The sequence below is a fragment of the Lactuca virosa genome, chromosome 4 (genome assembly GCF_052849685.1).
Source record: "Lactuca virosa cultivar CGN04683 chromosome 4, Lactuca_virosa_CGN04683_v6, whole genome shotgun sequence".
NCBI lineage: Eukaryota > Viridiplantae > Streptophyta > Magnoliopsida > Asterales > Asteraceae > Lactuca > Lactuca virosa.
Genome location: NC_136429.1, coordinates 35718360 through 35743084, shown reverse-complemented (window position 1 = coordinate 35743084; position 24725 = coordinate 35718360). Strand labels below are relative to the sequence as shown.

Genomic DNA, 24725 nt, shown 5'->3' with positions numbered 1-24725 from the left:
CCCAAACAACAAAATAAGTTTTACGGTTTAAGTTTAGTTTACACCCACATTTAATTCAATTTCTAATTTGATCACCAAAGTCACAAATCACTAATAAAAACACTTGAATTAAACTTCCAAATTTACAGTTTATTACAAAAGATACAAACCACGTTGTTCTATATGACCCAAAATCAAAAATTCAAACTTCTAGTGAAGCTTAAATTCTGGCCCAAATCCTAATATGAAGATGAGCTAGCCCAATTGTTCATGTTGTTAAAGGCTTAAGGTCGTAAATTTTTGGGGTTGAACCTTTTTGGTTTTTAATTTCAAAAATATTTTATCCTCTTTTGGTTTTCCAATTGCAGTTTCAAGAAACAAGAAGCTTCAACTGCAATGGCTTCGGTTGCTGCTTCAGTTTCATCTTGTTTCCATGGAGAAAACTTGTCCTCTTCATGTTCTTCTCTTTTCTCAAGGGCTACGCTCGCCTTCTCCCCATCAATCTCCGGTAACTTACACAATAACTACTACTTGCATATCTGATATCTCTACTCAATCTTGTACTGTGTTTCTTTTCTTCTTCAATCCGAAACTAATCATACGTTTTTGTGCTTTTCCTTTAATGAATTCCACCATAACCCTTCCTATGATAATGTCGAATTCTTTCAAAATTTGAAAGGAAACTAACTGATTAAGCATAGCGTAGTTGGAATCTGTTTGCATTAAATGAGACCTAATTTCATGTTTGAAATCCCCTTAATCAAATGTTTTGGCTGTATGATTCGCAATTTCAGGTAACGATTTCAACGGTAGAAAACGATTCATGGTTTTGGCGAAGAGATTATCAGGATTAGAGGAAGCCATGAGAATACGAAGGGCACGTGAGCAACAAACTTCAACACCAATTAAACGAAGAACACCTTTAAGGCGACTAAAGGTATCACCACGTCTTCCTGTTCCTGATCACATACTGAAGCCTCCTTACGTAAGCACAAAATTGTTACCAGAGATTTCAAGTGAGTTCCAAATTCACGATGAAGAAGGCATTGCTCGCATGAGAGCTGCTTGTGAGCTCGCTGCTAGGGTTCTTGAGCACGCTGGAACTTTAGTTAGGGTAAGAACTTGAACTTAACCTAATCTTCATATCCACTTCAAATAATCTTCAAATTCATGAAATTCTGTAATCTACCAGCCATCAGTGACAACTAACGAGATTGATAAAGCAGTTCACCAAATGATTATAGACAATGGTGCTTACCCTTCACCTCTTGGCTATGGCGGATTCCCAAAAAGTGTTTGCACTTCAGTTAATGAGTGTATGTGTCATGGAATACCTGATTCCCGTCAATTGCTGGTTCCATTCCATCCTTTAGCACATATTGTTCTTCATATTGTTCTTCAATACACATTGGCTTATAGTTATAGACTTAATAGGTATTATCTCTTTTATGCAGGATGGAGATATTATAAATATTGATGTCACAGTTTACTTAAATGTAAGATTATCATATTTTTTTTTTTTTTTTTGTTATAGAAATATTATATGTTTTTGATGTATCTTTTTTATTAGGGTTATCATGGTGATACCTCAAAGACATTTTTATGTGGAAATGTTGATGAAGCCACAAAACGACTTGTGAAGGTACACCTCACATTAAAATTGATAAAGATTATTAGAATTAATGGAATTTTTATTTTTATTTTTTAGTTTTTTCAATTTCATTTCTCCATTGATGACAGGTTACTGAAGAGTGCTTGGAGAGAGGCATTTCTGTTTGCAAAGATGGTGCTCTTTTTAGAAAAATTGGGAAAAGAATTAGGTAATTACTTTAAATGTATATAAAACAAATAGTATAATTTTTTTTTTTTTATAAAATTTAGTTTTACATGATTCTCACAGTGAACATGCGGAAAAATTTGGCTATGGTGTTGTGGAGCGTTTTGTGGGACATGGTGTGGGAACTGTATTTCATTCAGAGCCACTTATATTTCATCACCGTATGTTATTTTTATTTTTTTATTTTATTTATTTTTCTAAAACCTAACCATGTATTTTTTATATTTTTGAAACTATGGTTTATTTTTTTATGTAGGAAATGAGAAGCCTGGTAGCATGGTTGAAGGCCAAACATTTACTATTGGTAATTAATTAATTGATTGATTCTGATGAAAAATAAAGATTAATAAAAAAATTTGGAATTAAGGAAAGTATGTTGTTATTTTGTGTAGAACCAATTCTTACACTTGGAAGAACAGAGTGTGTTACATGGGAAGATAATTGGACTACCTTAACAAAGGATGGAAGCCCTGCAGCTCAATTTGAGCACACTATTTTAATCACAAGAACTGGTGCGGAAATCTTGACAAAGTGTTAGAAGATTTTGACATGATTTTGTTAATTAATGTTTTTGTATAAGTTAAGTTATATATATATATATATATATATATATATATATATATATATATATATATATATATATATATATATATATATCATACATTCAATATGTTTTATATTGTGGGTCTAAATTTGGTAGGTATTTCCAAATCACCAGAAATAGAAATTGATTGGAAATTGCTGAATTTAAAAAGCTAACTAATTACGTGATTAATGAAATCGCGTGGTTTTACAGTTTAAATAGAATGATTAAAAATAGGAAATGAGGTAAATTTGGGGAAAATTTAAAATTAAGTGCCAAGTGTCGAAATAATTATAAAGAGAGGAGAGGATTTAGAGCTTCCATTAGTGGATCTCTCAAATACAATTGCAATGCCTTGCCAGGTGTCAAATTTTTTGCAAATCACCTTCCAAACAGTATAAATGTCTTCATTTTGTGGTTTACTAACTAGGATAGGCATCAAAGGAACAATACATCCTGGATGCGGTTAGGTATCGGTTTCCCTGCGTACGGAGTTTCCACTCGCTCTCTTTTTCTCAACTTTGTTATTTATTTTTTTCTTTTTCAGTTTTTATTAAATTATATATATTAAAAAATTATAAAAAAATATAAAATTTTTGGTTTTTATTTCACTACAAAAAAGTATATATTTTGTATAAAATATATATTTAAAAAAAAAGGGACGTGGAATGAAAGGTGATCATTTATTGGATTTTGAAGAGTGAAAGAATAGTAGGGGGAAAATAAGATGACAACTCAGAACAAATGAATATGAAATAAGAGTATACATTAGGCCTTAGAGAGATCTTTCTATATATAAGGCTATATATAAGGCTGTTGTGTTTGGTATCTCATTTTACTATATTTTTGTCTTGTGTCACATCATTTTCTTTTCATCCTCTGCTTAATTTACAAAAAGGGAAATCTGTAGAAAAATCCTAAAATTTTACCCTAATTTACGAAAAAGTCAAAAACTAAAATTTGTTTAAGAAAAAACATGAATTACCGGTAAAAATGACGATTTGACCCATTTTTCATGGTTTATCGGTTTCATTATTTACCTGTTTTATTAAAGTCTCATTATTTTACCTTAATCTACGAATAAGTCCCAAACTAAAATTTGGTGATGATTTAGCCTTTTTTTCCATGCAATATACATTTTATCGGTTTCATTGTTGATTTAGACACCTAGTCATTAAATTTGCTGATAAGATGGATAAGATGGGTTATATAATGCTACATTTACTGTAAAATTTGATATTTATCTCATCGGATCATTTATGACTATGTATCTAGGTCAACAATGAAACCAATAAAATGTGTATTTCCAGGAAAAAAATGGTAGAAAATGAGTTAATGTTTGATGAGATGAATATATTGAGTTACATAAGGTTAGATAGACAATTTGAAATTTCTTACAAACATAAAAAATGACGCAGTTGTTGCTAGTTTATGTAATTATTGCAGTCTTCGTTGGATGCATTTTATACTCCAAGAAAATGTACAGTATATCAAGATATCAAATTTTATGGTAAACATAGTATTATATAACCCAACATATCCATCTCATTAACTCATTTAATGACTAGACGTCCAAGTCAGCAATGAAACCAGTAAAATATATGTTACATGCAAAAAATGGCTAAATCATCATTAAATTTTAGTTTGAGACTTATTCGTAAATTATGATAAAATAATAGAACTTTAATGAAACAGGTAAGTAATGAAACCGGTAAACCGGGAAATTTGGGTTAAATCGTCAATTTTACTGGTAATTCATGTTTTTTCGTAAATAAATTTTAGTTTGAGACATTTTCGTAAATTAGGGTAAAATTTTAGGAATTTTCTGAAGATTTCCCTTCAAAAAAATGATAGGAAATTGTACAATACCTCACCATATTTTTTTTAAAAAGTAATTTAATAATTATATAAATATTTAAAATACATATTTATAATAATAATAAGAGAAATATTACATTAATTTAATTAGAAACGATTACATACCTAAAAACGAAAATTAAATAAAAACACTAAACATTAGTCTGGTTGAAATATTTTTTCATAATTTCCTCTCTAGTTCTCAAAACCATCTCGAGCTCGTTTCAGGTGAGAGTGTTTTGTTTTTCTTCTCGGGGTTTTTGCTTCTCTTCTTGTCCAATTTCTCCATTTCGAATTGCAAAAGAGTTTTGAAATTCAAATTATAAAGTTTATTTTCCACCTTCCGCACGTCATCTCTTCTTTTGACTCGCGATGCATTAGACGAAAACCTTCTCTTTTTCGCCTTATCTTAACCTATCGCGCGGACTACCTCTTCGAGTTCGAGCTCATCCTCTCCGTTGAAATCAACCCAAAAATGACCATCCGATGAAGTAGTGTCACATGTCTCGAAAACTTTGGTTCTTTTCGAACCCCCTTCTTTGCTACCATATTCTTTTACTCATTTTGGGGACGTGGCTAAAAATTTCCAAACATCGATAAATTTGAATGACCTCCTATTGTTATCAATTTGAAAATTTTAAAACGTCGTCTCGAAAATAGTTATATCCCTTTCTCCGCTTTTTCGTTGAGTTAGCAAGTTGTTGTACGTCCCGTTTAATTCTGTAATTATTTTATCATTTCGCGAAACTTGCTAGTACATTGGTCTTTTGTACGATACTCGTCACAACCCAAAATGATGTGTAATCGCTTTGTAATGCGTCACCAAAAATGATCTTCTTTTTACGTATTTTCAGTTACGGGATCCTCCAAAATATTGACTCATGATTCCGCTAATTGTTTCACTTTTTCCGGTGACCATTGTTGAGCGACCACTTTTTCTTTTCTAACTGTTGCTTTTTCCTTTTCTTATTCTCGTCTTTTGGGGTTGGATGGTTCCGTTTGGGTTTCCTAAATAAATTCGGGTTTCGGTTCCGGTTTGGTTCCCGAACAAATTCGAATTCTGGTGTTGGGGTTGGCTTCCTTGAACGTACTCGGAGAGAGGAGAAAATTTTATAATAATGTTGGGTTAAGGGATTGCATAGTGTAATATTGTTGTGGTTTATGTTGGTAGTGAAAGTGTTGGGGTTGGGGTCGTGGTTGGGGAGAAATTATAAAGACATCAAGTTATGGTCGATAAACCGACGGATCCAAAGGAATAACATTTACAATCGGTTTTCTTGGACCACTAGCATGCGATTTTTTTTACCGGAGGGTTGTTTGGATTCATTTTTTAAAGTATAAAAAATTATGTTTGTATGAATTCAATGTATTGTGGTGGTGTAAAACGTTTGATATGGAGTATGGTATTTACTCTTTAAAAAAACAAGAATATATATTAAATTTAAATACTAGAAATTATTGATCATTGCCAACATATCCGTTGGTTTTTTTGTAAGGTATCTGAGCCTTGTGTGGCGACTCCATGGCATCATCTGTAGTACCACTATTAGACGTGAAAGTGCACAACTTAGGTGTTGTTTGTTTTTTGTAAAAAACATCTTCAGACATCTTATTGCTGCGCGACACAACACACGCGCAACACGTTTCATATCGCAACTGTTTTGTTTTTTAGAAGTCTTCAGAGTGAAAATCCTCTATGCGTGTTCTGTTTCGGGCAGCACTTGTATTGTCTCTTCCAACCTCTTTTTTTTTTCTTGCTGAAATCTTTGATTATATGTTGCTGAATTCTTGTTTCACATTTTTTTTGTTTATTCTTGCTGAATTATTATTTTCATTTATTTTTATATTGAATAATGATAATTTCTTGCTGAAATATATTTTTATTTTGTTGAAATATCATTATTTTTTTTTGTTGAAATATCATAAATTCTTGCTGAAATGTCATACATTATTAAATTTCCGGTATTAAAAAACTATTTCTGGTATATAAAATCAGTTTATTTTAATTTTTTAACATTTGCATCGACATGCAGATGTTAAAAAACAAACACGCTTCTTATTATAGTCTGCAGCCGTTTGGTCCACCTCTTATTCTGCAGAGGGTTGTAGAGGTGGTCTGCAGACTTCATAAATTTTTTGCTTTAAAAAAACAAACAGCACCTTAGTGCACAGACAAGGTTTGAAAACTCAAACTTTGAATTAACTGAAGATCAATGTCTGCTGCTAATATATAGGTCAAGTCAAGTATGGTAAAACCAGTCTTGTCTCGAAGTAAGAAGATCAAAAAAGTATTCAACAAAATATTCAAGTAAGATAAAATGAGTATGAACTAAGTAAAGATAACTAAAGAACAATGAGAATGATGGAGAAAAAGATTTGACTTGCAAGATACTTAGTATTTTATGTGAAAGAGAATATTGCTTCAAAAGGTTATAATGCATGGAAAACTCATCTCCTTAAATAGCCAACGAGTGACAAAAAGACAAAATACAAGACGTACATGGAGAATGTAAACCTGAGAAGTCAAAAAGCTGACACACAAGATTTACTCGATTTTGTCCCATGAAGTGTATAATCAAATAAGTACCAAATGACAAGAAGCATTAAATGCTTGTACATACTCAATAACACTGAAAACTAGGAATGTCTCGGATAAGTCTTCATCTCGGAAGAAGCTTGACTTCGGAACCCTTCACATTTCGGAATGCACTTGGACTTCGGTTCTGGTTTGGCTTTGGATTGCTAGAGGTTCGCTTTCATGTAACAACAATCTCCCCTTAAGTGAACTTAGCAATCAAACAAATCCTTACTTTGCATCATCAAACACAAAGAGATAGGCACTTTGGAGCCAACTTCAGACTTCTAAGTACCACATGAGATGTTCGATGAACTTCTTCTTGACATGCTCAGGAGAATCACTTTTTGTAGCATTGAAAACGAACTTCTAAAGGATCTTTGTCTATGACATCCCTATTTTTACGGCAAAAAAAGTCCGATTTGTTTATGCTTTATTTGAAAATCAGAGTATATTTTTTTTAGAAATATGTTGTGGAATTTGTTCCCAGAAAAACTTGATAAATATGTTATCAAGGCATTTCCGAATCCACTTTGAGTGCTTGCCATTTCGATCTATACACCAAAGTAGGTGAATTTAGATCTTTATTTTTAATAGACGTTTAAATCTTCGTTATCACTCCGAAACATTTACATGCTAGTTCTAATATCATAGTCATACGCTTAGAATCCTGAACACATAAGGTTTCCAGATCTGGTCGGCAACAGACCATAGATCCGAACAAATAATATCATATATGGCAAACATATAGCATTTAGCACATAAAAGCATTTTAGGCATATTTCCTAAAATATACTAGTGCTCGTGTCTAGAATATGGTAGACACTCATCTCACGATCATCACTTAGCATTCTAAGTTTAAGTCTAGAAATCCTACAAATTCCTAGTTGGCTTAAACTAATGTTCTGATACCAACTATGACATCCCCATTTTTATGGCCAGAAAAGACCGATTTGTTTATGCTTTATTTGAAAATCAGAGTATATTTTTTTTAGAAATATGTTGCAGAATTTGTTCCTAGAAAAACTTGATAAATATGTTATCAAGGCATTTCTGAAGAAATGTATTTTATTTATTTTAAAACTTTGGGATGTCATCGTTAATACAAAAACATAAGCATAAACAGAACTTACATTCATTTACACTAGTGATTTACATCTCCTTTAATCTCTCAGTGTAACGTAGCTTCGTATCGACACCTGTGATACAAATAACTTGAGTGGGCCAGGTTGGGAAACCTGGTGAGTACATAGGGTTTTCAACCCACAATAATAAAGTTATTGTGTTTTATCATCAAACAATTAACCCAATTGCCCATCCCCATTATCTTCTTTATTTCACAAGGATTTACTCTAAGAATCATCTATCACTCATTCCTAAGGATTCATCCTAAGGAATAGGCAAGAAGTACATCGTCGTCAGGGTTTATACAACAGGCACTAAATTCATAGTTGCCAGGGTTCATCTAACAGGTGCTAAGTCCATAGCTCTCATTTATCGACAGTATTATTCACGGGAATCCACCTGCAATACATGTCAATGGGTTTTTAGAGTACACCAGGTGAACATATTGTTCACAACACCTAAAGGTTGCAAGCCTGCTAGTGTTCCACGGACCATCTAGAATAGTCCATGGTAGTCATCCATACTCTGCTAGATGACGGGGCCAACGTTTGGGTAAGGGCTTCTCTCATTTTTCACCCCTCACCCTCATCTTATGATCTATATCACCAATCATCTCATTTATCCAACTCATCTTTCATCACATACCAACTATTTCATCTACCCATGTTTTACCCAACATTTTTGTAGATATAAAATACATATACCGTTTAAATCATTTAAAACCTGTATAAATCATTCATTCAACATCCATCTCAAATAAACAAACAATATATATTCACATAGCACGTATTTTATATAAAATACTTCATATCTATGTGTAAGATGAAAGTGACTATACACTCACATGATTTGACGATAAATGGACATCACTTCGTCCCTTAAAACAATCTTTTTCGATGAAACCAAGATGTTTTCTCAAAAACCGGGCTCTGCGCGGGCAGAGTTTCGACTCGAATAATTTATTTTCTTGGGGACTTCGGGGCTTCGGGACTTGCTTCGGGTATTAGGGAGGTTCCCTAGGCTTCGGGGTGGTTTAGAGTAGCTAGAGAGGGTATAGAGAGTGAAAGAGTATGAGAATTAGCAACCATTTCCAGAGGGCTTCGCTTGCTATTTATAGTAGGAGCCTGACCCTCAGTACGATGGGCGTAATATCATGGTACACGGGGCGTACTATTTCACCAGCCACTACGATGGGCGTAACTTCGGTACGCTGGGCGTACGAGACGTGGAGCCTGATCGGGTTCCGAGCTTCGGACGCGTCATAGCTACCAACACGCGTCCATCATGCGAAGGAGTAGGGGGTGACCGACTATGGATCACGTACACGAGTACGCTGGTCGTACTCCTTCGGACCAGCTTCGAAGTTTGTGTCAGAAACTTCAAAAGCTCATATCTTTCACATACATGCTCCGTTTTTTACGTTCTTTATATCCACGCGTAGGTGAAATTATAGTCTACAACTTTCGTTTAGACTCCATCGACTAATTTTGAATTTATTTTTAAAGTTATATTTTAACAGGCCAGGACTGGAAAAGTCCGTTAAAAATTCATAACTTCTTTATCCGACGTCCGTTTTCATCTGTCTTTTTACCGTTGAACTACTATTAACAAGATCTTCGATTCTCGTTTAGGTTGTATCGGCTAAAAATCACTCGATCTATAACTCGAATTCCGGGGTGCATATTGCTATGCCAAATCTTAGAAAATTCATAACTTCCTCATACGAATTCAGATTTGGACATTCTTTTTATGCACGCTCTCGGTTTAACGTGTACTACGACTTTCATTTAGATCGCTAAGGCTAAAAAGCACTTTATCGTAAATTTACTTTTTACATCACACAGCGGCGTGCCGGTTCTGTCGCGAAACTTCGACAAGTCCTAACTTCTTCGTTATAACTCGAATTTCGGTATTCTTTATATCTACGGAATCCTTGTTTCAACCACTAAAATTTTCTTCATAGATATCGAGTTTATCTAACATTTATTTTCGACGCTTATTTTTATCCTTAATTTATTAAATCATAATAATTAAGTATAAAGCACATAACACTCAAATAATATATCTTTATTATTTCAAAACGAGTTACAAAGTTTAACCTAGACTATTACATCATTATTAATGCCTAGCCTAGAAACACAGGCGTTGCCATTCTCCCCCCCTTAGGATGATTCCGTCCCTGGAATCATACATCAGCAAACAAATGCGGATAGCGACTCATCATGTCACTCTCCGTTTCCAATGTGAGATTTGGCCCATTCGTATGTTTCCATCGCACAAGCACTAAATCGACCATCTTGCGTCGCAACTTCTTAGTCTTACGGTCAACAATTGCCTCTGGTTCTTCAATTAACCTCCTGCTTTCATCCAACCTTAATTCAAAAATTGGAATTATGTCGGGAACTTCTCCCGTGAACTTCCTCAAATAACACACGTTGAAAGTGTTATGAATACCATCTAGTTCTAGCTTGTAAGCTTGGTTCCCAATCCTCTGAAGAACTTTAAATGGTCCAATAAACCTTGGACTCAACTTTCCCCTTTTACCAAATCTTATAAGTCCCTTCCACGGTGAGACTTTAAGTAAAACCGAATCTCCAACTTCGAATGTTATCGGTTGTCTTTTCTTGTCAGCATAGCTCTTTTGATGATTCTGAGCTGCTAACATCTTTTCCCTAATCACTATTCAGCTTTTCAGCAGTCTGATGGACTATCTCAGGTCCCATAAACTGCTTTTCTACAGCTTCAAGCCAACATGACGGCGTTCGACACTTTTATCCATACAAAGCTTGATAAGGTTCCATCTTGATGCTCGAGTGGAAACTATTATTGTAGGAAAATTCTACCAAAGGTAAATGTTCATCCTAGTTACCTTGGAATTCCAGGGTACATGCTCTTAGCATATCCTCCAATGTTTGAATCGTTCGTTCGCACTGACCATCGGTTTGCGGATGGTAGGCTGTACTTAGACACAATTTCGTTCCCAATTCCTCTTGTAGACTTCTCCGAAACCTTGACATGAAACGACTATCACGATTTGATACAATATTTAAAGGAACACCGTGAAGTCTTACTATCTCCTTCACGTAAGCATTTGAAAGTTTATCCATTGACCATTTTTCATTGGCTGCTATGAAGTGTGCACTTTTAGTAAAAAGATCAACGACCACCCACATCATGTCGTGATTGTCCTTTGTTCTGGGCAGCTTAGTCATAAAATTCATGGTGATGTCTTCCCATTTACCCATGGGAACAAGTAAAGGTTCTAAACTCTCATATTGTTTCTGATGTTGTGCCTTAACTCTCGCACACGTCACACACCCGACCACATACTTTGCAACATCTAGCTTCATCGTCGGCCACCAGTAGTAGGGTTTTAGATCCCTATACATTTTCGTGCTGTCGAGATGAATCGAGTACATGGTCTTGTGAGCTTCTTCCATCAGGAGATCTCTTATTCCTCCCGTCTTAGGTACCCAAATCCTATCTTGGAATACCTTCAGTCCTTGACCGTTTGTATCGAACACTAACGTTTTGCCCAAACGTTCTTCCTTTCGGTCATTTTTCTTTAAAGCTTCTTTTTTGAGCTTTCTTGATGCTTTCCACAATTATTGAGACAACTTCAATTCTTAATGCTCTTGGCCTTTTCCTTTCAAGGCTTACTTTTCGGCTTAAAGCATCAGCTACGACATTTGCTTTACCAGGGAGATAAAGTATCTCACAATCGTAATCCTTAAGCAACTCTAGCCAGCGTTGTTGTCTCATATTCAATTCCTTCTGATTAAAGAGATATTAAAAACTCTTATGATCAGTGAAAAGTTTGCATTTTGTGCCATAAAGATAATGCCTCCATATCTTTAGGGCGAATACTACCGCTGCCAAGTCCAGATCATGAGTGGGGTAGTTCTTTTCATGTTCTTTCAATTCGATGCATGTGCTATCACCTTATCCTTTTGGGTTAGAACACAAACCAACCCAGTTCCAGATGCGTCGCTACAGACTACGAAGTCTTCAACTCCGTTCTCGGAAACACTAACAAGACATGGCTTGTATAATGACTCCATACGTTATCTCTTCATCCTAGGAAATAGTCGTAACTATTATGTTTCCTTCGAATGAGTATCTACTTTTGGAATTCTTGCATGCACGCGATGCTCGATCTTGCACCCGCTCCCTATCCCATGTTGAACTTTCAATTGTGACCTTCAAGTCACAATATCGATCTTTATTGGAGACTCCTCCTTCTTTTTAACAAACTTAAGATAAGTTCTTTCCTTCGATTACCATGGTAGACTGATGGGTCATGTTCTAATGACCTCTCATCGTATTATGTACTGCTTAGACTCAAGTCTTTTAGAGTCGAGTTTCTGAACATAATATACCTTCCTTCGTGTTACAATGTGATCACATTCTAACATGTAGTACTTCTAACTACAAGCCTCTTACTTTAATAATGATTGGGATACTTCAATCTTCCCGTTTGAGTGAGATACTACATCAGACTTGGTTCTCTGAACCACATGACTAACTCATCTTAGTCGGACTCGATTCGATATAACCTCTTGGGTCAGAATAACAATCATCATCTTAGTCATTACCGAAACGATGGTAACGACAGACTAGAACAAAACATAATCAATTACTTGCTCCTTCGTAACCTCGTGACTTTCCCTGATCCAAGTGCGAGTCATGTGCTTCCGGTAGTATAGGCCTCTACTACCATTCACACCTACTCATACTCATCCCAAGTATTGTCACGCAGTTCTCTAAGTCACCATACAAGAATTTCACATAGTCATTCAATACATCAGATAACAAAACCAGGGTTTATATTATTTCTTAAAACGATAACACAGAGGTTCAAGTTTACCCTATACTATGCCTCTAATATGCTACACCACATTTTACTATTCACATTGCTACTTCATAACTTGATCTTCGGATATCAAGTCTTTACTTCTAATTCCTAGCGTTGTTATTTTCTTCGTCGAGGATATTCTGAAATTCCTTTGGCGTTGGCGGTGCGCTTGGCCTTGCTACTTCATTTTTCTTCGGTCAGTCCCTAGAAATATGTCCTTATTCCCTACATCCGTAACACACCCTCTTGGGAAACGTACATTCATCGACGTAATGCCCATACTTTCCACACTTGAAGCAAGTCACCTTCTTTCTAGAGTGTTTATATTTTCACTTCCCGCACCATTTTTCTTTACCTCCTCTTTTGCCAGACTTTGAGAACATGTTGCTCTTGTTGGACCTAGAAGACCCCTCAAATTTCCTCTTCTTGCCAACTTCAACCTTGTTGGTGGTCCTGTCATTGATCATTTCTTCAATAGACTTAGCAACCCAGATAGTTTCCCCAAGAGTAGGTGCCTAGCGTACCGGAACAGTAACTTCGTCCTTACTTTGTTGAAGTAAATGTTTTGTCTCTTCCATCTATTGATCCAACATCGTCCACACCATTGCCTGTACCCCTGCCATCGTGATGGCTCGAGCTGCGGGTTACCGTTTCCGAATCCACTTTGAGTGCTTGCCATTTCGATCTATACACCAAAGTAGGTGAATTTAGATCTTTATTTTTAATAGACGTTTAAATCTTCGTTATCACTCCGAAACATTTACATGCTAGTTCTAATATCATAGTCATACGCTTAGAATCCTGAACACATAAGGTTTCCAGATCTGGTCGGCAACAGACCATAGATCCGAACAAATAATATCATATATGGCAAACATATAGCATTTAGCACATAAAAGCATTTTAGGCATCTTTTCTAAAATATACTAGTGCTCGTGTCTAGAATATGGTAGACACTCATCTCACGATCATCACTTAGCATTCTAAGTTTAAGTCTAGAAATCCTACAAATTCCTAGTTCGCTTAAACTAATGTTCTGATACCAACTATGACATCCCCATTTTTATGGCCAGAAAAGACCGATTTGTTTATGCTTTATTTGAAAATCAGAGTATATTTTTTTTTAGAAATATGTTGCAGAATTTGTTCCTAGAAAGACTTGATAAATATGTTATCAAGGCATTTCCGAAGAAATGTATTTTATTTATTTTAAAACTTTGGGATGTCATCGTTAATACAAAAACATAAGCATAAACAGAACTTACATTCATTTACACTAGTGATTTACATCTCCTTTAATCTCTCAGTGTAACGTAGCTTCGTATCGACACCTATGATACAAATAACTTGAGTGGGTCAGGTTGAGAATCCTGGTGAGTACATAGGGTTTTCATCCCGCAATAATAAAGTTATTGTGTTTTATCATCAAACAATTAACCCAATTACCGATCCCCATTATCTTCTTTATTTCTTAAGGATTTACCCTTAGGATCATCTATCACTCATTCCTAAGGATTCATCCTAAGGAATAGGCACGAAGTACATCATCGCCAGGGTTTATACAACAGGCACTAAATTCATAGTTGCCAGGGTTCATCTAACAGGTGCTAAGTCCATAGCTCTCATTTATCGACAATATTGTTCACGGGAATCCACCTGCAATACATGTCAATGGGTTTTTAGAGTACACCAGGTGAACATATTGTTCACAACACCTACAGGTTGCGAGCCTGCTAGTGTTCCACGGACCCTCTAGAATAGTCCATGGTTGTCATCCATACTCTGCTAGATGACGGGGCCAACGTTTGGGTAAGGGCTTCTCTCATTTTCACCCCTCACCCTCATCTCATGATCTATATCACCGATCATCTCATTTATCCAACTCATCTTTCATCACATACCAACTATTTCATCTACCCATGTTTTACACAACATTTTTGTAGATATAAAATACAAATACCTGTATAAATCATTTAAAACCTGTATAAATCATTCATTCAACATACATCTCAAATAAACAAACAATATATATTCACATAACACGTATTTTATATAAAATACTTCATATCTATGTGTAAGATGAAAGTGACTATACACTCACATGACTTGACGATAAATGGACAGCACTTCGTCCCTTAAAACAATCTTTTTCGATGAAACCGGGATGTTTTCTCAAAAACCAGGCTCTGCGCGGGCAGAGTTTCGACTCGAAAAATTTATTTTCTCGGGGACTTCTGGGCTTCGGGACTTGCTTCGGGTATTAGGGAGGTTCCCTAGGCTTCAGAGTGGTTTAGAGTAGCTAGAAAGGGTATAGAGAGTGAAAGAGTATGAGAATTAGCAACCATTTTCGGAGGGCTTCGCTTGCTATTTATAGTAGGAGCCTGACCCTCGGTACGTTGGGCGTAATATCATGGTACGCGGGGCGTACTATTTCACCAGCCACTACGCTGGGCGTACGAGACGTGGCGCCTGTTCGGGTTCCGAGCTTCGGACGCGTCATAGCTACCAACACACGTCCATCATGTGAAGGAGTAGGGAGGTGACCGACTCCGGATCACGTACACGAGTACGCTGGGCGGACTCCTTCGGACCAGCCTCGAATTTTGTGTCAGAAACTTCAAAAATTCATATCTTTCGCGTACGTGCTCCGTTATTGACGTTCTTTATATCCACGCGTAGGTGAAGTTATATTCTATAACTTTCGTTTAGACTCCGTCAGCTAATTTTGACTTTATTTTTAAAGTTATATTTTAAAAGGCCGGGACAGGAAAAGTCCGTTAAAAATTCATAACTTCTTCATCCGACGTACGTTTTCGTCTGTCTTTTTACCGTTGAACTATTATTAAGAAGATATTCGATTCTCATTTAGGTTGTGTCGGCTAAAAATCGCTCGATCTATAATTCGAATTCCGGGCTGCATACTGCTATGCCAAATCTTAGAAAATTCATAACTTCCTCATACAAATTCAGATTTGGACATTCTTTTTATGCACGCTCTTGGTTTAACTTGTACTACGACTTTCATTTAGATCGTTAAGGCTAAGAAGCACTTTATCATAACTTTACTTTTTACGTCACACAGCGTAGTGTCGGTTCTATCGCGAAACTTCGACAGGTCATAACTTATTCATTATAACTCAGATTTCAGTATTATTTATATCTCCAGAATCCTTGTTTCAACCACTACAACTTTCTTCATAGATATCGGGTTTATCTAACATTTATTTTCGACGCTTGTTTTTATCCTTAATTTATTAAATCATAATAATTAAGTATAAAGCACATAACACTCAAATAATATATCTTTATTATTTCAAAACGAGTTATAAAGGTTGACCTAGACTATTACATCAATATTAATGCCTAGCCTAGAAACACGGGCGTTACATTTTCGGAACAAGATGTTTGTAAAGAACTCTAAAGAATTCTTTTCGGTTAGTCTTCTTTTTGAGATAGACATAGCCGAGTTACGGTTCTTCAATGGGGCCTTCTGCCAAGATCTGTGCTTCAGGGAGTTCGGTAGTGATTTTTTCCAAAACGTTCTCGGTTCCGAACAGGTGAGCAAATTCAATGTCGGACCTACAAAACTCAGCAATGTATTCCTTCAAGAAATTGATTGCAGCATTGTAAGCTCTGATGCTCGTGTCACTTCATTGACGATCTCGGAAGTGAGCAACAATGGTGAGAATGTCATTTCGGTTGATTGAGGAAAAGTCGGTATCCGTGGTGGTGATGGTTGATTCTTTATTCCGAGAGACATAATATATGTACAACATACAATTAAGATCAAGCTTGCTCTGAACCTTGTTACCATATCCAATGATCTTGGTAATCCTCTTCCGAGACCAGACTTCCTTTTGGGGTTGTGCGTTGACGGAGTAAAAGGTTCTCAATCTCTCACACTCTATTCTGATGATTATTTGAGGATCATCATTCAGATGAAGAGGAGCGCACTTGATATAGAAGTGACCGTGAGGAGAGATTGGCAGATAAAGTTGACTGGCATCCTGTGTTGGAAGATCATAATACATGAAGGGCACAAAGTGTATGTTGCGAATAACTCCTTCTCAGAAAAGAGGAGATATGCCTATCATCGGATTCGGATCGTCTTTCAGTGCTTGAATCCATATGCTTTCTTCCAAAGTTTGATCGATTTGCTCTTGAGACCAGCCCTCAAACTTTTTCAACGTCTTCACTGGGCTATCTGATTTGGTAGCAATGTGTTTTACTTTGTCTTGTGGAGTTTCGCTCATGCCAAAAATGATTTTTTGAACACTCGGTAATGATAAATTCAGGTGAAGGAGGAATCAAAGGCTCTTCAGGGAGATCATCAGGTTTCCGGGTTGAAGAACCTAAATCGATTTAAGCGATCCTCGGAGCAGGGATTGGTGGAAGCATAGATTGAGTAGCTCGGAATGAGTCGAAAGTTAGATTGGTCTTGATTTTTCCATATCTCGACTTCGTATGAACGTTTCTGCTAAAGATGATGACCACGTAACTGAGGACTATTTCAGCTTATCTGCATCCGAAAGTTAGATTGGTCTTGATTTTTCCATATCTCGACTTCCTCTGAACGTTCCATGATAGCTTGAAGTCCTAAAATCCCATTTTCAACCAGGTCTTCATCTTCTTCATCACCCAACTCAAGAGGCTCAAGAGTTTCAACCTTGAGTATTTGTTCATCAGACGATTCATCTCGGAGCACAAACTTCAAGATAGGTTTCCATTGAATCCGTATTTCTCTATTACTAACTCCTCCCCCTCTTGCATTGGAAGGCCCTGCATTCGATGCAATTTTGGCTTCACCTTGAAGTTCAATCAACTGTTTGAACACTCTTTGAAAGCTCATGTTGATCTGTTTGGAGAGAGCATCGTAAGCTTCGGCTGTAGGAGCTTGAGATTTAAGATGGGCAAATGTTTCATCAATAATTATGATCATCTCATCGAAATTGTTTTTTAGAACATCAACAATATTCCAAGTGGCATGGATTAGCTTGATAAGAACCTGTTTCATAATCATATTCATTTCATCCTTTTCCGAATCTCCTTTCCAGCCTTTGAATTTGTTTCTCATGACGAACATAAGTCTGCTTGATGAGTTCGTCGGTAGCATAATCATGTTGTCATGAATCTTGAGCATAGTGGTGGTGGAGATGTGATGATCGAGATTGAAACATCCCAAAAATCGTGACCAAAAATTTCGTTTTTAAAATCATTTAACAACCATAATATTATCATCATAATATAAAATCATCAAACATGTATCTCAAAATCTCATAAAATCTGTCAACATACAACTGTCTCATATAAAATATCAGAGTAAGCTCCCAAGCTAATAAAAACTGTGGTGTGTGCCATGCCATCAACTCGAGCCCTTCCCTTTGCTAGCTGAAGTACCTGAAATCTTCAAATGGGCTTTCCTTCGAAGCCCAAACCAATTCTTGGGCCCTTAACTGGCTTCTGAAGGTTCAATACGGCCCAACTACTGCTATGACCAAAGCTAGGCCCAAACTGTGACATCCCCATTTTCACGGCCAGAAAAGACCGATTTTGTTTATGCTTTATAAAAATCAGAGTACCTCTTTTAATAAAAAAAATGTTGCGGAATTTTTTCCGAGAAAAACATGATAAATACGTTATCAAATCATTTCCGAAGAAATGTATTTTTATTCATTTTCAAAACCTTGGGATGTCATCGTCAATACATAAACATAAGCATAAACAGAACTTACATTCATTTACACTAGTGATCTACATCTCTTTTAAATCTCTTAGTGTAAAGTAGCTTCATATCGACACCTGTGATACAAATAAGCTTGAGTGGGTCAGGTTGGGAAACCTGGTGAGTACATAGGGTTTTCAACCCACAATAATTTAATTATTATGCTTAAACATCAAACAATCAATCAACCCAATTACCCATCCCCATTATCTTATTTCCTCTTAAGGATCTACCCTAAGAATCAGCTATTCCTCGTTTATTCATTCCTAAGGATTATCCTAAGGAATAGGCACGAAATCCATCGTTACTAATGACACATCTATCAAGCACAACTGCTAATATTATCACTTAGGCGCAGCTGCCAAAATTGTGACATTCTTTATGGGGAGCATCTGTCGGTATAGTCCTTTAGGCGCATCTGCCGGGGTTATGAGGTTCTCTATTCGGCGCTTCTGCCGGTAGAGTCCTTTAGGCGCATCTGCCACGGTTTTATTGACAGTATTGTTTTCGAGAATCCACTCGCGATATAGGTCAATGGGTTTTTAGAGTACACCGGTGAACACATCGTTCACAACACCTACAGATTGCGAGCCTGCTAGTGTTCCAATGGACTGTCTAGAATAGTCCGTGGTTGTGATCCATACTCTACTAGATGACGGGGCCATCATTTGGGTAAAAGGCTTCTCACATCGTCCACCTCTCACCCTCACCTCATGGTTTATTTCACCTCTCACCTCATCATCCGACTCATATTTCATCTACCCATGTTTACCCAATATATTTTGTAGATATAAAATATATATACAGTTTAAATCATTTAAAACATGTATAAAATTGTTCATCCAGCATAGCAAGTATACAGATAAGGTTCACACATAGCATGTAATTTATATTAAATACTTCATATCTATGTGTAAGATGAAAGTAACTATGCACTCACTTGATAAGGTGGTGACTCGGTACTCGGACATCGCTTTGTTTACTTCAAAATAATTTCCTTCGACGAAACCTAGTATTATTTGTAACATCCGGATTTCCAGGGATAATATTTTGAGTATTCATTTCGAGATATGAGGAGTGACTCGACGAGTTGGTGCCTTAACTTGTCGAGAAGAATCGCGTTTTGATGACGTGTTTAATGAATGGACTCGACGATTCGGGTATCTGACTCGCCGAGTCAGCGCTGCTGAGGAAATCCCTAATTGTCCGGGTTTGTGACCTATTTAAAGGACCTTATGGCCTTCATCTACGGCTACACTTCCCTTGAGAGACCCTAATCGATCCAGAGAGCATAGAGAGAAAGAGGGAGCTAATTTTCATCATTTTTGGTGCATTCTTGCAAGGAAGAAGGAGAGTGTTCAAGCTAGATTGTTGGAGAAGCTCAGATTTACTTCTATTCCATTCAAAACTGCTGTTTAAGGTATAAATCTCTACATGTTTTCTTATGGTTAGTAAATCTCATGAATCTAGGGTTTCTTTACCCCTTCTTTAGTTGGAATATGGAGCATATGGAGTCCCATTGAGGAATAGAAATTAGATCTGGACCTTGAGAGGTCCAGAGAGTCCCAATCATCCAGCTTTATGCAGACCCATAAGAATTTTGAGTCTAGGTTATCATTTTAAGAGTTATTTTATCAAATAGAGCGATATGTGTGATGCATGAACATAAATATGGGACCTTTACATGACTTTTGGGTGTGAGAAGGTCAGATCTATAAGTTAGAGAAACAGATCTGACCTCAGAAGGTCGATTGAGCATTTCCATGGAGGAAAATCGCCGAGTCCATGAGAGGACTCGACGAGTTGGATCGGGTTGCTCCACGATTCATGATCAGTGGTAACCCATCGAGTGAAAGGTTAACTCGACGAGTCGAGTAAGGCCTTAGGAGGATTCAGAGGACACGCATGGACTCGCCGAGTCACCCGAGTGCACTCGACGAGTCTGGTCAAATTTGGACCGTTGACTGGAGTTGACTTCCGTTGACCTTAGGGTTTTGGTCTAACTGATTCAAGAGAGGCCATGGAGGGGTGGAATGGTCTTCTACCCATTCTTTTGAGATGAGAACATAAAGAGAGTATTGATAAGAGATATTATCATTTTGATAGGAGGGGGCTAGATCGGGGATATCAAGAACGAGCGTATACTAGACATCATACGAGGTGAGTCTTCTCACTATACATTACCTAGAGTGGTATCTATGTGCGGACCGGAGGGTCTTATGTGTATGCGTATGTTTGAGATTTATGTGCATTATGTTATATGTATGATATGTGTTTTATAGACCGGACCATAGGGTCCAACGACTCATGAGGCCAGAGGGTCCTCGATCAGACCGGACCGGAGGGTCCATCGATTTAGACCGGACCGGAGGATCCAACGAGCTAGACCGGACCGGAGGGTCCAACGAGCTACGGGACTGGAGGGTCCCACTGAGACACATTGACTGGAGGGTCATACCGAGTTATAGCCTCGAGTGGCTTATGTGTTGTATGTCGTATTTTGGGGAACTCACTAAGCTTTGTGATTACCATGTTATGTGCTATGTGTTTCAGGTTTCTCAGGATCGCGGGACGGCATCGGCTTGATTGTACACACCAGAGAAAGAGTTATGTTTTGAGGATCCTAGATTATTAATGGAGTTGTGTTTTGAATAACGAGATTTTTATACAAAATGTTATGAAAAGTATGCGTTTTTAAAATGAAAAATTCGTTTGAAAATTTACGGTGTTACAAGTTGGTATCAGAGTCTTGGTTTGAGGGATTCGGATGCACCTTCGGGTAAATATGGACTCAAACTGAAGATTTGAGAAAAAATTTCAAAGAAATGATTTTCCTAGAGTGAACAAGAGTTTCTAAGAGAAAACAAGGAAGAGCAGTGTGTACAATCAGCCAGAGCCTGAACGGTGATTTCCTAAAATACCCTTACTTTTGTATTATGAGATATGTTATGAGGTATTATGCATGCTAGAGATAGGCTAGGTATTTCATATTTTAGGACTAGAGTGGCCTGATTTGTGATGCCTTAGCCTATGAGTTGTTGTTATCTGTGATGAGCTTTCGAGTATATGCTGAGTAAGAGTATCCAGCAGGAATCCTTTTAGAGAGGGATTTGAGTAGAGGAGTAATCTAGGAGAGATACCTAGATGAGCATTTGTGGAACCTACTGAGAGAGTAGTTAGCTAACCGCGAGGGGTAGAGTTGTTGAGTTTGGTGGTATCTTTTGAGTATGAGTAGAGCAGGTGGAGTTATCACCTAGAGTGGGTTTTGCGTGTTTATTCGATGCCCGAATGCTGCTTGCTTCGTGCTTTGTGGAACTCCCGATGATGGGAGTAAGCTACCAAGTGAATGTGACGATATTCAGGAGGTAGATGACTGGCACCATAAGGAGTTTCTCAGCAGCTGATGGCGGAGAAGTGTGAGAACCTGGGAAGAGCCTAGGAAGTGACCTTAGTCAGATGAGTACGCTGGCAGAGTAGAGCATTTCACTGGGAAGCGAGCATGCGTGTCGGGACTGGTGATTGCGAAGGTTGAACAGCTACTTAGGGACTTTGGGATGGTCCGTGTAGAGAGTATGGGTAGATGTGGCAGGTAGTATGGGCCCGTACTACTGAAAGCAGAGGACCCATACTCGATGCAGGGAGTATACCGGAGGATATAAATAGCAGATCGAGAGGTGATGTCATGGTTCGAGTACCATGATTTGTAGCAGATCGAGAGGTGATGTCATGGTTCGAGTATCATGATTTGTAGCAGATCGAGAGGTGATGTCATGGTTCTAGTACCATGATTTGTAGCAGATCGAGAGGTGATGTCATGGTTCGAGTACCATGATTTGTAGCAGATCGAGAGGTGATGTCATGGTTCGAGTACCATGATTTGTAGCAGATCGAGAGGTGATATCATGGTTCGAGTACCATGATTTGAGGCAGATTGAGAAGAAAGAACATGGTTCGAGTACCATGATTCGTAGCGGATTAAGAGGAATAACATGGTTCGAGTACCATGATTCATAGCAGATCGAGAGGTGGTCACATGGTTTGAGTACCAGGACACGTGGCAGTTAGTGTTTCTGGTTTTACCGATTATTCTGTGGTGATTGTCTAGACTGAGATCAGATGTGAAAGAATATAGGGCCAGAGGGCCATGATGAACGAGTTTTAGTGGAGCATCCCTTGAAAGGGAAATCGAGTTAGCTCCGAGGGATTGTTGGTGAGATGCCAGTTGGAGTCGCAAGACTCAAGGATGAGTAGGGATGGTACGTTATGGGAGAATACGGTATGGGCTGAGCGACCGGCCGATAGTGGAGATGTCATTTTCTGTGACCTGAGCGGTGCTATTTCTGTTCCTGTGGGAAACAGGAGAGGTATTAAGATTTTCGGTTTCCGAGGTTGGGGGTGAGATCTGTGGGGTAGCTTTGGTTACAATCTTTCATCGGAGTATCCGGGCAGTACGTCTGCCGCGAGGTAAGGATATAGCATGAGCAGGTTGTCAGTGGGGACTGAGATGGTCAAGGACCAGGATACACCCTATTTGAGCATAGTAGGGCATGTGTTAGCTGCAGCAACGGACGATCAAGAGGAGTATATCAGAGCGGTCGCTCTTATTGTCTATGCTGGGTATCGAGTGTGGAAATGAGGTCTCTCCTCTTATGATAATTCACATGATGGGACGTTGGTTGAGGAGTCGAGGATGAGGAGTATGTTAGTTCATTATTTTCAGACTGAGAGTCAGGGTTACTATTGGACAGTTGAGATGTCCGGTAGTGGGATGGTACGAGATTCTGAATGACTAGAGGTAGTCATGATGAGAAGTTTCTGAGGATTTCATCTGAGATTCGGGGTATTTGGAATTGCTTGATCTCCATTGGGGAGATCATCGAGCCTTGCGTATCACCTACCAAGAGTAGGTGCGATGTTACTGGTAAAAACAGTCTGTGGGATAGATTTTTGGTGAACCAATTGATGATGGTTCGAACCCTGAGTGGGGGAGAACCGGGTACTTTTTTGAGGAGAACAGAGATTTGTTCAAGAGCGGTTAGAGAACCGGATATAGAGACCTGCGGTGCGGATTCCTGAGACCAGGGTTACTGGTGGTCAAGGCGAGGTGCAGAGAGAGATAGTGCATGTGGTACGTGTTTGAGAAAGGATGAGTGTCTCCACGGCAAGTGGCCGTTGGTCGGAGACCTTGTGGTGGTTAGGAATCCTTCAAGGTTATAATGGTGAATTCGAGGTGGTTGGCTTGTAAGGTTAGTTGGGCGGTTGAGAATTTCTGGTTCAAGTTATGGGCTATTATATGCAGTGTGGGAAGGGAAGAAGTTGATTGGGCAACCAACTTCAGGGTCGTTATGAGTATTCTTGCATGAGTTTTGAGCAATAGAGAAGGAAGTTTCGGATTGTCGTCTACGTGTTTAGAGTCGCTGACGACTCCTCCGTGTTTCAATTGAAAGTTGGAATATTTCGGAGTTACGAGTGGTGCGAGAGGTAGATCAGTTGCGAGACTTTGAAAGGATGCTTTGCGGTATCAGGGTATGATACCGTATACAGGAGATCGGTGGGTAAGGAAAGACTTCGTGAGGTTCGGTGATGGTGTACCGAGGTATCCGAGCATGATGCCCTGATTATCGGGTTATTTTGAGGCTTGAATTACGAGATAGTAAGTGGAGTATCAAGTATCTATGATTCCAGTGGGAGCCCTTCGGCTAGTGACAGCAAGCGAGATTATTTAAGAATGTGGATTGCAGCAAGAAAAGGTGTGGTGATACTGCGGGGAGCCGTAGTACTCACTAGTCAGTAAGAGGGTGTGGTGATACTGCGGGGAGCCGTAGTACTCACTAGTCAGTGAGGAGGTGTTGTGATACTGCGGGGAGCCGTAGTACTCACTAGTCAGTGAGAGGGTGTGGTGATACTGCGGGGAGCCGTAGTACTCACTAGTCAGTGAGAAGGTGTTGTGATACTGCGGGGAGCCGTAGTACTCACTAGTCAGAGAAGGTGTTGTGATACTGCGGGGAGCCGTAGTACTCACTAGTCGGTGAAAGGGTGTCGTGGTGCTGCGAGAAACTGCGTTATTCGTTAGTCATAGCATGACTCAGGAGAGTTCTTAGGCTTGAGTAGCCTTACTGCATTGAGTAGGCTTGAGTAGCCTTATTGCATTGAGTATCCGAGAGCCTGGTGGTCAGGTCAGGAAAGAGGCGG

The 24725-nt window shown here is 38.2% G+C and overlaps 1 protein-coding gene across 1 annotated transcript; it reads left to right on the top strand.

Moving 5' to 3' along the window:
* Positions 1 to 296: 296 nt before the first annotated feature.
* On the top strand, positions 297 to 2395 carry MAP1C (methionine aminopeptidase 1B). Its single transcript, XM_079041160.1, has 9 exons — positions 297 to 487; positions 774 to 1093; positions 1172 to 1333; positions 1434 to 1475; positions 1550 to 1621; positions 1720 to 1799; positions 1880 to 1977; positions 2073 to 2120; positions 2209 to 2395. The coding sequence occupies exons 1-9, from the start codon at positions 376 to 378 to the stop codon at positions 2352 to 2354; spliced, it is 1080 nt and encodes a 359-aa protein (XP_078897286.1). The 5' UTR covers positions 297 to 375; the 3' UTR covers positions 2355 to 2395.
* The last annotated feature ends 22330 nt before the right edge of the window (positions 2396 to 24725 follow it).